The sequence below is a fragment of the Arvicanthis niloticus genome, chromosome 8, assembly GCF_011762505.2.
Source record: "Arvicanthis niloticus isolate mArvNil1 chromosome 8, mArvNil1.pat.X, whole genome shotgun sequence".
Taxonomy (NCBI): Eukaryota; Metazoa; Chordata; class Mammalia; order Rodentia; family Muridae; genus Arvicanthis; species Arvicanthis niloticus.
In genome coordinates, this window is record NC_047665.1 from 21,061,117 (window position 1) to 21,074,307 (window position 13,191).

The following is a 13,191-nucleotide window of genomic DNA, read 5'->3' on the forward strand; positions in this document are numbered from 1 at the left end:
GTCTCTCCTTCCTCGGGATCCCTAAAGACTCATAGATGGCTCCCCTGTGAATCCATCATTGTTAAAGTCCAGGTCCCCTTTCTTTTCATGAAACACTCTTTATTAATGGTCAATATTCCTGCTGTAACTGTCTAAATAAAATAATCTTCTTAACTGCCCAGTACACTTTGTCTTTCACCCATCAGGGCACTCAGTGGCCATTAGCTAGAGCAAAATGAACCAGTCTTTAGGGGCCAAGCCAGAGACCAACATCCACAGTGATACCTATTGCTAATCATACTTCAGCAAAGTGTCCAGCCCCAAAGGGCAACCAAATTGATGTGTAAATTAAGTGCTTCATTTCCCTTACTCACATGGGAACTCTAAATCTGTTGAGGAGGTATTTGTGACCATAGTGGAGGTTTTGAGTATTAAATAATTTTACTTTTGATTAAGAACAGACTTTTGCATATTTTATAGTGCTGGGTAGAAATCAAGTTAAAAATCCTCAAATATAGTTAAGCTCTGTTGGAAATGCCTTCTTTTTATTAAAAAACAAAGTTACAAAAATTTCAATCAATACCATTTTGATTAAATTAATTATTTAATTATTAAATTAATTATTTTTATTAAATTAATTATTCTCTCTGGTCTTTACCAAGATAACTTAAAAAAGAAAACCAGCACCGCTTACAGAGCTTATAGTTTCTTGTTTCCATTGCTTGTTTTGGTTGTTTCTTTAAGATCTCCAGTGCTATTGTATTCATTATCCCGGTTGAATTCTAATATGATAAGTCACCTCTTAATGATCTAGATTCCTGCTTCCCTTCCCTATGAGTCAATAGTGTGAGCATATCAGGCCGATCTTTTTATTGAGTCATCTGTAGACAAAACAGTTTGTTGAGAAGCCTTCATACCTTCTAGTTAGTCTTGAATCTCTTTCAAGGGATCTTGCTAAGATAGTGGATCTGAAAAACACTTCTCAATTAATCTTTCTTCCTGTAATATTGTCCCTCCTTCCCCCACCTGTCACTTTTACTTTTACTACAGAGGAGTTTATTACACTGAAGTAGCTTCTGTAATTTCATGGGGTTTTTTTCTGGAAAAAAAAAAAACTTACTGAGTAAAGTATTTGAATGTGTAACTCTTACTAACTGCCTGGCATTAGATCAATTGGCCCTTAATTTCAAGAAGTTTAAACTCAAGGAGTGTCCTCATGAACAAAATAGTACAAATTAAACTACCAGCTTCCACGGGGTATTTCCAAATTTGAACTGGTAATTGCAAAACTCTCCAAAGAGCATCTGATACTAGATTGTGTTAGCCACCATGTGCATTTGCCTTGGACATTATTATGAATTCCGTTGGCTTGCAAACATTTTCTATGCCTTCTAAGTTGTAGGCACACACATCTGATTGACTGTTTTAACATTTTAGAGGGTTGAAGAAGGCAAATCATAGTCATTATATCTACATTCTAAGCTTTACAGATGTTATGATAGTGATAACTGGGAGTAGCTTCAAAGTAACCTAGAATGGCAAGCAGGATGTAGGGTGTAGGTAGATGAAATGATGTCCATCATAGCTTGACACTTATTAAATCTGTAAGGTGGTACATCGCGTTTATTATATTCATCTTGCTAATGTAGGATATGGTTGAAGATGCTGTAAGTACAAATTTTAAATTGAGCATGCCCACTGTTGAAGTTCAATAATTTCCATCTTTCCCTTTCACTCCTATCCTTCTTTTATGGTTTTTGTCTCAATTGGTGGTATTCACACACACACACACACACACACACACACACACACACACACACATGCAGAAGATAGTGATGAAAGACATCTGAGAACGAAAGATACTAGAAACATTGTAAAATTTAGTTTGCCTTTGTGTTAACTGACTAAAGTTTTGGATAAATATTATTATTGTGAGAATGATGCATAGAACAGGTTGGAATAGACAGATGTAGAAAGAATTCTCTGAGTCATGTAGTCACCACAGGGGATAAACTTCAATAAGAAAATTTGGGCCACACAAACTTCCCAGAAAAGGAAGTATACAACATTTTCATACAAAATTCTTTTAAATCTTCTGTAGTCTAACTACATCTGTTGGAAGAATGTCACCTCCTTCCATTACTTTATCAAAACCCAGAACCTATGTATGTGTTTATAAATTCATTGAGTAGGCATCTGTTGGTTGATATGTTATAAGCTAGAGGCACTAGGAAAGGTCCACACTTCAGCCTGATCTGCAGATAAAGATTCTAGAGTTAAGCCAAAGTCCAGAACACTTCCGTGAGACTAAGGTGATTCTGAAACTCTGACTTGCTTCAGGAGTTATCCTGATCTACAGTGATCATGTGCCTCTGGTTTCCCACCAGGGCCCATAGGTTCAGAGAATTCAGAGCATTGTCAAATATTCCTCAAATGCATCCTATTTAAATAATAAATCACATCTCCACTCTTTCATGACCTAAGTTGACCTGAGAAGGAAAGACTCACCTTTTAAAGTGACACCTTCCCCACTGTTCTTCCCAAAGCAGAACCAGGCTTTATCAAGCCTCTGTCTACACAAGTGCCTTGGGTTTGCTTCAGTTTGCTAAAAGTTTCCAAGGAGAAAAAGGAGACCTCGTAATATTTCTACATCTTTCAAAAGATCCAGAATAAACAAGGGGACACACACAGTGAGAGGAACAGCTATGAGCTGATGGGCCTCTGACTCCTGCGAACTCTGAGACACTGGCATGCCACTCAGGGATGCTGGAAAAGACAATGGCATACATACATACATACATACATACATACACACACACACACATACATACATACATACATACATACACACATACATACATGCATACACACACATACACATATATACGTATATGTATGTATGTATACACACATGTACGCACACACAGGGACATGACAGGTAGATGTCTATGACTTGTGAAATGTTGAAAATATTTTATCCTGCTTGATCAATAATCATAGGCATACGAATTCTAGAAATTTCACAGAGTCCAACCATTTTCCTCGACCACATGCCCTCCTCCCAATCCAGCATCTGTAGACTTTATACTTAGTCCAGTTGGAGTTCATTTGGGGCTTCCTCTACAATTTGTCCTAATCTAATGCCAGTGGCAACTTAATACTGTGAATAACATCCCTGAATACCAGAGGGCTCTTTGGTGCTCAGGCCTGCCAGCGATGATGCAGAAGCCCCTGCTTGCTGTGTGACTTCACTTCACTTGCTACTCTGCATCTCTGCTTTCTTTTCTTTACAGAAAAAAGAAAAAAAAAGAAAAAGAAAAACCAGCAAAGTTCTGATATGATGTTAGCAAGTCTCTCTCTTTCCAAGGGAACTCTATCTGAATATAAATCTGGAGAAGCACAGGTGGAATTAAAACCAATGGTTTTCAACAGCAAGGAAGCTAATCCCTGGGGAAAAGGAAGTACTCATTAGTGGGATCCTCTCTCCTCATCCCTGACAAATGTCACCAATCCCCTCCCCCTGTCCCCCGCCCCATCCCAATCTCTACCCTCCCTGGAGATTAAAGCCCTGCTGGCTCCTTAAGAGTAAAGAGAGAAATCTGTTGTAAGCACACTGTTAGAAAGCACATGTTTTTTGGAAACCCAGGAGGAAGCCTGACTGACCATCCTAGGAGCTCAGTTCATTTCCTCTGGGTGCTTGAAAGGAATGAGCTGTCCACCAAGTCCCCAGCTTCCTTAACTGCTGCTGTGAATCCCAGAGGAGAGACCGCCTGCTTCATGTCTTTCTGTTTTCTCGTGAGTCACTGCAGCAGCAATCATGGAGTAAAAGGATGGAAGAGTTTAACCTATGAGAAATGGCAACTCCATCACCCCAGTTGCAGCATTCTCTGAACTGTTTGATTCAGTGGCTTCTCCCATCCTCACTACCTCTTAAATGCATTGCACTTGTGGTTTCTAAGCTCTGGTCTTCATTTTCTTGGTACCACCTCAACATCTTCACCTTTGGACTTGTTCTTAAGACTTAAAAAAAGAAGAAAGAAAATCCCCGACCCAGACCCCCATCCTCCTCCTCCCTCTCACTGGATAGACGATGGAGATCCTGAGGCAGAAGGTTGAAAAGTTTGCTCAATAGGAAGTGGTAGCCAAGTTCAGGCCAAGTACCATGTGGAAGTGACCAGGGCTTTAAGATATCCTCACCCCATCCCACCCCACCCTCACCCCCAACTCCAACCTGCAGCCACCACCAGTCACACAGTGGCAAGTAATTTCATTAGGTGAAGTAAAATAGTCATACACACACTTTTCCCATATGCCTTACTTAGACAGTACTTTAAAATTTCAATAATGTACAGGGGGTGAGAAAAAACTGCAGTCGGTTGCCTAGGATGTTGGCCGTGCAGGCCAGAAGACTGTAATATGACAGACATACCATGTCTCAGTTAGGATGACAGTAATCATCAAGAGTTAATATTTGTTAAATGCTGGGCCTCTCTTAGAGAAAGGCAGTGAAGACTCTAGAAGCCCATCAAACTCCCATGAGTCTTTGCTGATAGGACCATTTGTAATACCGTTTTGGCCAGCCAGAGAAGAGAAAGGTGTGTGTGTGTCTATGTATCTATGTGTGTGTGTGTGTGTGTGTGTGTGTGTTGGTTGAGAGAGGGTAGTGTCTTAAAATCAGCTCCTGGTGACTCTACTTCTGGGGCATTCAGCCAGTCCTGAGCTCAGAAGAACAGTTCTCAGTGTTCCTTAATAAACAAAATACTTACTCTGAACAAATAAAAGGCACTGGCAACCTCCGTGGAGCAAGCAGGCCTTTCTCTCATAGCAGCCACTGGGTGAGGCGCCGTGAATAGCTGCAGTGTTAGAGGATTGTCTTTCCATCACTTCCTCCAGCCCAGTACTTTGGAGAAAGCACCTCTCACCACACCATCAGCTTAAACTGTTGGACGCTGCCTAATGGCCGGAGAAGCAAAGTTAACGAATGGTCTCCCTGGGGATATCTTCAAGTAACAAGCAGCAGAGGCTGCACTCCATGGGGAGACAAGACTTAAAGCTTTTATTTTGTGTTTTCTTGACACAATCCAAAAGCAGTTTTTTATGTACAAATGCATATTTTATTAAGTATCACGTATCTTATTTCTAAGTCTCTATTTCCTTCATATCATATGACCTTCAAGGTCAACTAGCCAGAAAAGCATTTTTAAAAGAATGTATCAAGTTTCCTGTTTAAATCAAGCCAACACCCTACTTTCTTTCTAAGTTTAACCTTCCTAGAGAGACATCTTACACCATTATCCCTCAGGATGATCACCTCTTGAGGTTTTCAGAAATAATTCACAAGCCAGTACAGTAGGGAAAAAATATTTATTTTCTAAAATCATTACCTTGACAGGCAAAAAAAGCATGTTCTCAATTTCATTCAGAAATATATTTAAAAAAAAAATACATAGACCAATATGGCCTGCCCAGATATATATTTAACATGGTAAATATAAGGAATAAATTGTTTGAATATAAATATCTATAAAAAAATAAGTACATCAAGATTCAATCTAACCTCTTCCATTAGCCAGTTACAATATATACGGGAACATATCTTTACTGCTAAAAAGCACAACCAGATTTTCAACATGTTCACAAACAACTCTATACCATTGTGTTTCCCAAGGTCAAGGGCAGGGGCTGGATTCTATCATCCTTTTTCTCATACATCAGAGCTAGCAGATGAGCGTGGAAATGTTTCAGCTACTTCTGACTCGATTTCTGTGAGGCAAGGATCCAGTATAGGGGATTGGGAACCCGGATAGCGGAGAGGAGAGAGTATAGGGAGGCAATAATTAAAGGTGAGAATGAGTACAACAGTGCAGAAAGGTGAGGTAGACTCATATTCATGAAACACATCCTAATGTACAGTAGTAACAGTTGCTTTGAGTTTTGCATTTTACAACTTTTAAAAAAAGTCTTTGTCTTTTTTTTCTTCCTCTCTCTCTCTCTCTCTCTCTCTCTCTCTCTCTCTCTCTCTCTCTCTTTTTTCTCTCTCTCTTTTTTAATAAACGCAAGTGTTTGTCCTTGGGGTATGTTTTCAATTTGTGCATTCCTCAGAAAAATTTTTGCATGGACTTTGGAGTTTCTCCCTGAAATGTGCCAGGCGCCTGAGTCAGACACGAACACTCCCTAAGGACTTTCTACAGAAACTCCGCCCTGCCATGGAATCTCCAGGCTTTCTGGACCATGCCACTCTAGAACGGCATGATGTCTCTGCTCTCTGAGAGGTCCACAGTCATTCCCAACCAGCAAGAAGAGGCAGAAAAGCACTTGCTACCAGCGGACGCAAACGAAGACAGGTTAGGGAACACCTCAACCTTTCTTGGAATGTTTGGAACAAGGATGCTGGGCCTCTGCCAGTCTGAACAAAAACCCCGTAGAAGCCGAACAGATGTTCTTGCTAAGATCCCAGCCAGCATGGAGAGAGCAGAGTTGGCCATGGGGCTCGCTCTATATAAGGGATGGCTTCCAAAACACCAGGGAGCTCTGTAGTCAATGCGCCCGGTTGTGTGTCAACTGCTGGTCTCTATAGAGCTCAGCTTTCAACTTCGCAAGACGAAAAGATGTCTTGATGCTGTTGCTGATGGCCTCCAACCTGAACAAGACAAGAGAAAATAAACGTTATTTAAACACACACTCACAGAGGGAGAAACAAATCACTCCTTGGCTAAAGAAATGTCTAAAATTAGAATTTGGCACCAACACACTAAATCTTAGTTCTTAGAGGCAATGTGGTGCTCTTTGATAAATCCTCAAGCAGTGTCTATGACGATTGTGTGAATAAACCCTGTTGTTTATGCTGAGTGCTGTGGAGAGGAAGCCTAGGAGCATGTCTACGGGGAATTAAGAACCAAATGCTATGCTTAAGCAGGTTCATCCCACCCTCTGCCTCTGCATCCCACCCTCTGCCTCTGCATCCCCGACTCCCACGGCATACTGGTACCTTCTAAATCAAATAAGGAATGGAAGCTAACAAGTGGATGGAGAGAAAATTAGGAAGCCTACAAGAAGACCTGAGAAAGTACTTAGTGACAGTTAAAAGAGTTGTGCAATTTCAGTGTGTGTGTGTGTGTGTGTGTGTGTGTGTGTGTGTGTGTGTAGGAACACATAAGGAACTGGAGTATCAATTTAGTGGTTAATGGAAGACAAAGTAGCAAAAATGGTATTAATCCTTAGCAACTGTGACCTGGTGGAGAGAGAACCCAAAGTGGCAGGTGTGAAGGAAGGTAAGTGTGGCTGTCCCCACACAGGAGCAGTAACCAGCTCAGCAGTCCCTCCCCACAGCTACATTGGGCTCAGAACACTTTGGTCACAGAACACCTTGACCCTGGATTCTTGGAGACACTTCTAGAGAGAGGAGTGATCCTATGACAGGTCTGAACAAGGGTCCTTTACCACCCCCACCTTCTCAGTTTCAAAAAGTATTTAGACTTTTGAAGGACCGTCAAAAAGCTGCTTATAGCCACCCTGTGGGGTTGCCTACTCTAGCCCTCTCCTGTGCCACAGGAAGCAAGCGAAGTAATGCCTGCCTCTTTAAACTTCCATATTGCAACAATAGTAATGGAATAAACCTGAAAAACAGCATTTTCTAAATCTCCCCAACCTTACCTAATGGCTTTCTTTCCCTTTGGCCATTCGAACAACTGCTACTTTTTGAGTAACCTATATACATGTTTTAAATGTCTTTCCCTTGACATGATTTTTAGTTTCTCTTGGCAAGCAGAAAATAAAAGATCCAGAGGAGAAAAGACTGAATGTGCTCAAAATGCTGAAGCGGCCTCTGAGTGCAGAAGCTCCATCTAGAGACTGAACAGCGTGTGCTAAGACACAGTGGGCAGGTGTCTGCACTCAAGGCCCCAGTATCCCAGGAGTCCTTTGCTCTTTTAAGTCCACAGACCATGACGACTCTGTCGCGGTACTCAAGCCTTTCTCCCACTAGGAAGGACTAGGGAGCCATAGCACTGGCGTGCAAGGCTGGGAGTCCGTATGAGCCTCTTACCTTCTTAGTTTCCTTCCTTCCACCAGCTGCTGATAGAGACACTTCTTTCCCAGCTTGGAGCAGGGTTTTCCCTTCTTGGAGTCTTTTAAGCCTTTCTGCATGGTACTTTGGGCTCTGTGAAGACAGACGGGGTGGGGGAAGCATTTTAGTGATGGTATGTTGAGATTCACCTTGCCTTTCCATGTCTCTGCTCCTTTCTCTAACGTCAGAGGCAGTCTCAGAGGGAGAAAGGCCAGCAGGCTGGACAAGTCAAAGGGGCTTCCACTCACCTGAGTTCTTTTCCTGCTTGGCAGAAATTCCAGCACTTCTTGTCTTTTTGGTGAGCACACTGACATCTATTCCCCTGCTCCATGGCCTTTGTGGGTAGTAAGTCTTTCAAGGAACGCTTGGACCTGGAAGGGCTTCCCAGTCCATATGGGACGACGCGCCTATTATGGAAAGAGAGAAGGAAAAGACATTAGCTTAATCATCCTTTAATGACACATTTTTTTGGGCATACAAGTCAGAGAGCATTTGGACAGCTCATGATAGCAAAGTTATGTGGGAGCCCTTTGGCATGTCCACCTATCAACGGTCCTCAATGAATGTCCCCAAATGGGAAAACACCAGCTTTTCTTCTGATTCAATGACATTCCATTTCAATACTTAACACTATTCCACTTCTTCTAGACAGTTTTGTTCCAAGTTACAACCTCTGTTTGGGTTTCTGCTTTGTATTCTCTTTCTTTTCTGGTGTCATATGGGTTGCGGGGCCAGAAAACAGAAGGACTCTGGCAACACCAAAACACAAGATTTTCTGATTCAGTCACGTGTGATAATGCTAGACGCACTGCCTGGTGGAACCCAGCATATTGGCACATTGCTCCTAGAGACTGGTAAAACTGAATGACTGTGAAGGACTTAGTGTCCAAATGCTCTCTGATAACTTGCAATGAATCCATTTCAATCCCCACAACAAGGAATGCAGTCCTTCCCTTAGTAGAAACACTACTAAGGATTAGGTCTGCAGTGGTTTGGGTCTGGTTTGATTTGGAACTTGGCCAGCCATTGTAGACAGATTATAAGTGTTTGTTCTTTCTGATGATTGCGTCTAATGAGTGTGCTAGGTTTTTTTGGGGGGGAGGTGAGGGTAAAACAGCCCCTGTTCCCTTGGAAGGTACAAGAGAAACCTATGGGCACAGTTCTGATCTCTGCCTTGAAACAATAGTTTTCTAAAGTCAAAGGAGAGAAGCAAGAAGTTCATTAGCCCACTCTAGCCCTGCTACCAACTCATTCCTGCACAAGGGACTTCAACATCTTGTTTCTTGGTTTTTTCTATAAGTAAACGAAAGGAACTATATAAGTCTCCACTGCATCTATTCCTCTGGAATAGATGTCAGTGTTTCTCCCTGAGAAGTACAGGTAGACTACCCTACCTAGGAACTGGGCCATTTGGTCCTACATCCTGAGCCTCCTGCCTACTTCCTCTATCCCTTTCTTGTCTTCAAATGCACAGCCCCTTCCTGCTTGCCCTCAGCCCCTTCGATCTGTCCCACAGTAAGCAGCTTGACCCCCAGCCTCTCAGAAGACCCACTCCTAGATGGCTACCACTAAGCTGACCTGTCTCAGTCAGCACCTGTCTCAGTCAGCACCTCCCTTGGGAGGCACTTTTTTGTCTTTAGAAGAAGAAAAAAAAAAGCCAGAAGCTTCCCAGAACAGAAACTCTCCAGCCTGGGCTCCTGGCTCCAGAAAGCCCCAGTAGTAAAGGGATGGCTAGGGTTACAATGCCCTCTAGAGACTCACTCGGGAGTGTTGACCCAGATGATGTCCAGGTGGCAGAAATAGACACACTCCTTGTCCATCAAGGAAGAACAGGAGCAGCGCTTGGACCTTCGGGGTCTCCAGGATGTGCTGGGAGGGGGGCTCTGCACTTCGCTCACAGCTTGAGTGCTGAGTTCTGCTCCCAAGACAGCTGCGAAGAGAACAGAGGGTCAGGTTGGTATGAATCTCTCTTCAGATGTCCAGAGCGAGCACCTGCATCCTAATATTCAGGCCAGATCTAGCAGCGCAAATAGAAGCAGACAAGGCATAAAACTGCCTTTAGCCAGAAACACAAACAGAAAGAAAGAGCTTCCTTTGTTCTCTATGCTTAACAGGACTTCACCCTTACCCTGGCTGGCTTATCCACCTGCAGGGAGATTACACACACACACACACACACACACACACAGAGAGAGAGAGAGAGAGAGAGAGAGAGAGAGAGAGAGAGAGAGAGAGAGAGAGAGAGGAGAAAGGACTCCCCAGCCTTCTGAAGATGCTTTGAAGTAGATACTGTCTAATGGAATTTTGAGGGAGTCCATACCTGAGACTTAGCATAGCACAACTCTCATAGATTAAGCTGTGTGGTGACCACCAGTAAATAAGATAGACTGCCTATTCCTAGCTTTGGAACCACGTTCTCTACTCAGGATAACCTCTTTAGGGGTGCACACCCAATTCCAGCGTGTGTAGGGGCACAGAGTGGTCTAGGTGGCATATGGATGCCTTTTTATAATAGGCAGAAAGCAAAAACTTCAAAAAAAAAAAAAAAAAAAAAAAAAAGGCCTGGACACCAAAGAGAAACTAACTTTACAATAGTCACTTCAGGTGGGTGACAAGTTGCCACTGAAGGAAGAGAAAGTCCAGCTCAGGGAACCCAGGGAAGTACTCGGTGGGTTCAGAATTCAGAATCTTTGGGCAGCAGAGCTTGCATGGGACATGACACCTCCCTCTGGCCCAACACAGCATCGCCTCTATTTGACGTCTTTCTATTTGGCTGTGCAGTTTATCTGCCCAATTTTGTTCATTTCAAACGATCAGACACATTCCAGGGTTTTCATCCTTTGACGTCCTTTCTCCTTGCTTAGGGTCATAAAAAGACAAAAAGAGGGCATTGACCCTCAAAAAACAGGATGGGAGGAGAAAGAACCTGATGGGGCCCATACTGTCTAATTCCTTAATCAGCTAGGAATGATCCCAGCTCCCCTCCCAGGACAGGTGAATACAACTGAAATAGAGCTCGCACTGTTTGAAGATGCCAAAAACCTGCCAAATGAAACCTTAAGTCAATAGTGACAAATTTTAAAGAAAGCATGTGCTTCGCCCTGAAACCGCCTGCGGGGTTACTCAGCGCACGGTTGATCGGCAGGTGATTTCGCTGCTCTCATTGTGCCTGCATGACCTGAATAAAATTCCTTGGCTTTAAGCTGGAGTGTTTCAATATTTTACACATTAGCACACTATCAAGACAGCGTTTGAATAAGCTCCTAAATGCACGGTGTAACCCTAAACACAAGCATTTCAAATAGATCTTTGTCTCGGCTGTAGCTACTCAGCAATACTGCTACAACGTTATTTTGAAGCTATGTGATATTCAGTTGTAGTCAAACAGGAGTTTATTTCTTTCGCTTCACACAGATATATTTGCAGCGCACTTGCTTCTCCAGCTGCAGTAATTAAAAAAAAAAAAAAAAAGGAAAGAAAGAAAAAGAAAAGTGGAAAACAAGCGAGAACAGCGCTGCGCTGAAGCAAAAAGATTCACAAGTGGCGCCTACCTGTTTCTGGAGCTCCTTGGAAAGCCACAAACAGCAGAGAGAAGATCACGGGAAAATAATCCATTCTGCAAAGGGATCAGAAGAAGAAGGGGAAAAAAGAAAAAAGAAAAAACAAAAGAAAACTCAATTGCAAAATGGAACTCAATGCAAAAACGAAGAGGTATCTGGTCGTTCTGATCGCCTCTGGTTTTCTTTTTTTTTTTTTTTTTTTTTTTTTTTTGGGTTATCGGCGCGGTCCTCAGCAAGTGGCCCTCTCACCGGAGCGAAAGTGTCACGGGCAGCCCGGGAAGCAGCGCGCAAGGACAGCGGAGCAGACCGGGTCAGTCTCGCAGCGCCGGTGCAGGAACGCGTCTGACTCGGACAGCTCTCCGCCGCCTTTTTATATTGAACCCCTATAGAGTGGGGGTAAACAGCTCCGACTTTATTCCAGCCCTAAACAATGTTATTGTGTGATTAGTCACCCACAGGCAACGTGCAGCCGGAGATAAGACCCGGCTCTAGAGGAAATCACGGCTAACTTCAGAGGCAGACGCCGGCCGTCTGACAATCCAGGGGCAGGGCTAAGAAAAAGAAAACACCCACTAGACAGAGACCTCTGCAAAACCTGCACCGAGCGGCAGCCCGCTTCCCCTTTTGCTAGCTGCCAGCCCCAGAGTTCAAGAATAAAGAGGTTCTCCAGAAGAAAAGTCACCCCATTGGAATGAAAAGTATGAAGTACAATTAAATAGATTGTATTGTACGCGCGCGGGGGGGTGGGGTGGGGGGTGGGGGTGGGGCTGATCATTGTTCACTTGATTTTTCTTTTATGTATTTTTGATTCTTAGTCGGGATCAAACAAGGGGACAGTCCCCCCCACTTCGCTCTTGACTCTCTGCTACTGGGGAGGGCGGGGAAGCAGATTATTTGGGAAGATCTGCCTACGTTTCCAAACTCCCTTCCCCAAGTCTTTTTAAAACTAAAGTTCTTCGAATCTGAGGTGAGAAAGATTCCGTCGGGAGTTAGCAAGGAAGGAAAACTCAATAATAATGATAACAACAACAATATGGTTTTGTCGGGCACATCCTTATCTCCCTAGTATCGCTACTCAGAAGTACCCACCACTCTCGCCCTCCAATATGCCTTGTGCCCAGCCTCTCCCTGGGAACTGCCCCGCTATCGCTAAGGAGCTGGAGAAATGGCAGGAACGAACACCAGGGGGCGATAAAGAGCTGCAGGGGCTTATGTTTTAATAAGATAAAGCAATTAAAGCCTCGACTTCTAAATGATTAGAAACAAGCTGTGGCCGGGCAGAGAAGGGCGCCTCACATACGAAAGAGAGGTAACTTCAGGGCATTCCATTATTCCCTTCCCTGACTTTCCCAAGTCTCCTCTGCCCCGCTTTATTTCTTTACCTTCGACAAACCATTGTTCTGTGCGTGATTAGGAAGCTACAAGGAGTGTCTGGGGAAAAAAAGGACTGTGTATGCCGACTATGTGGATCAGATCATACCTCACCGTTTAATAATGTGTTTACATTTTCCAAACAGTTTCCTGTCTATTTTACCATGAAATACTTCCTCCCCCCAGGTGCCCACGGGTTATTAAGGCACAAGTGAC

The 13,191-nt window shown here is 43.3% G+C and overlaps 1 protein-coding gene across 2 annotated transcripts; it reads right to left on the reverse strand.

The window, feature by feature from the left end:
- Window positions 1–5,324: 5,324 nt before the first annotated feature.
- Edn1 (endothelin 1) lies at window positions 5,325–12,159 on the reverse strand. 2 transcript variants are annotated; one of them, XM_076939127.1, is made up of 6 exons: window positions 11,854–12,159; window positions 11,596–11,660; window positions 9,806–9,974; window positions 8,293–8,451; window positions 8,024–8,137; window positions 5,325–6,619 (listed from the first exon to the last, which is right to left on the reverse strand). In XM_076939127.1, the coding sequence occupies exons 2-6, from the start codon at window positions 11,657–11,659 to the stop codon at window positions 6,517–6,519; spliced, it is 609 nt and encodes a 202-aa protein (XP_076795242.1). In that variant the 5' UTR covers window position 11,660; window positions 11,854–12,159; the 3' UTR covers window positions 5,325–6,516. The 2 variants fall into 2 exon arrangements, with proteins under 2 accessions (XP_076795242.1, XP_034366418.1); XM_034510527.2 differs by having other exon boundaries at window positions 11,596–12,158.
- Between the last annotated feature and the right edge of the window lie 1,032 nt (window positions 12,160–13,191).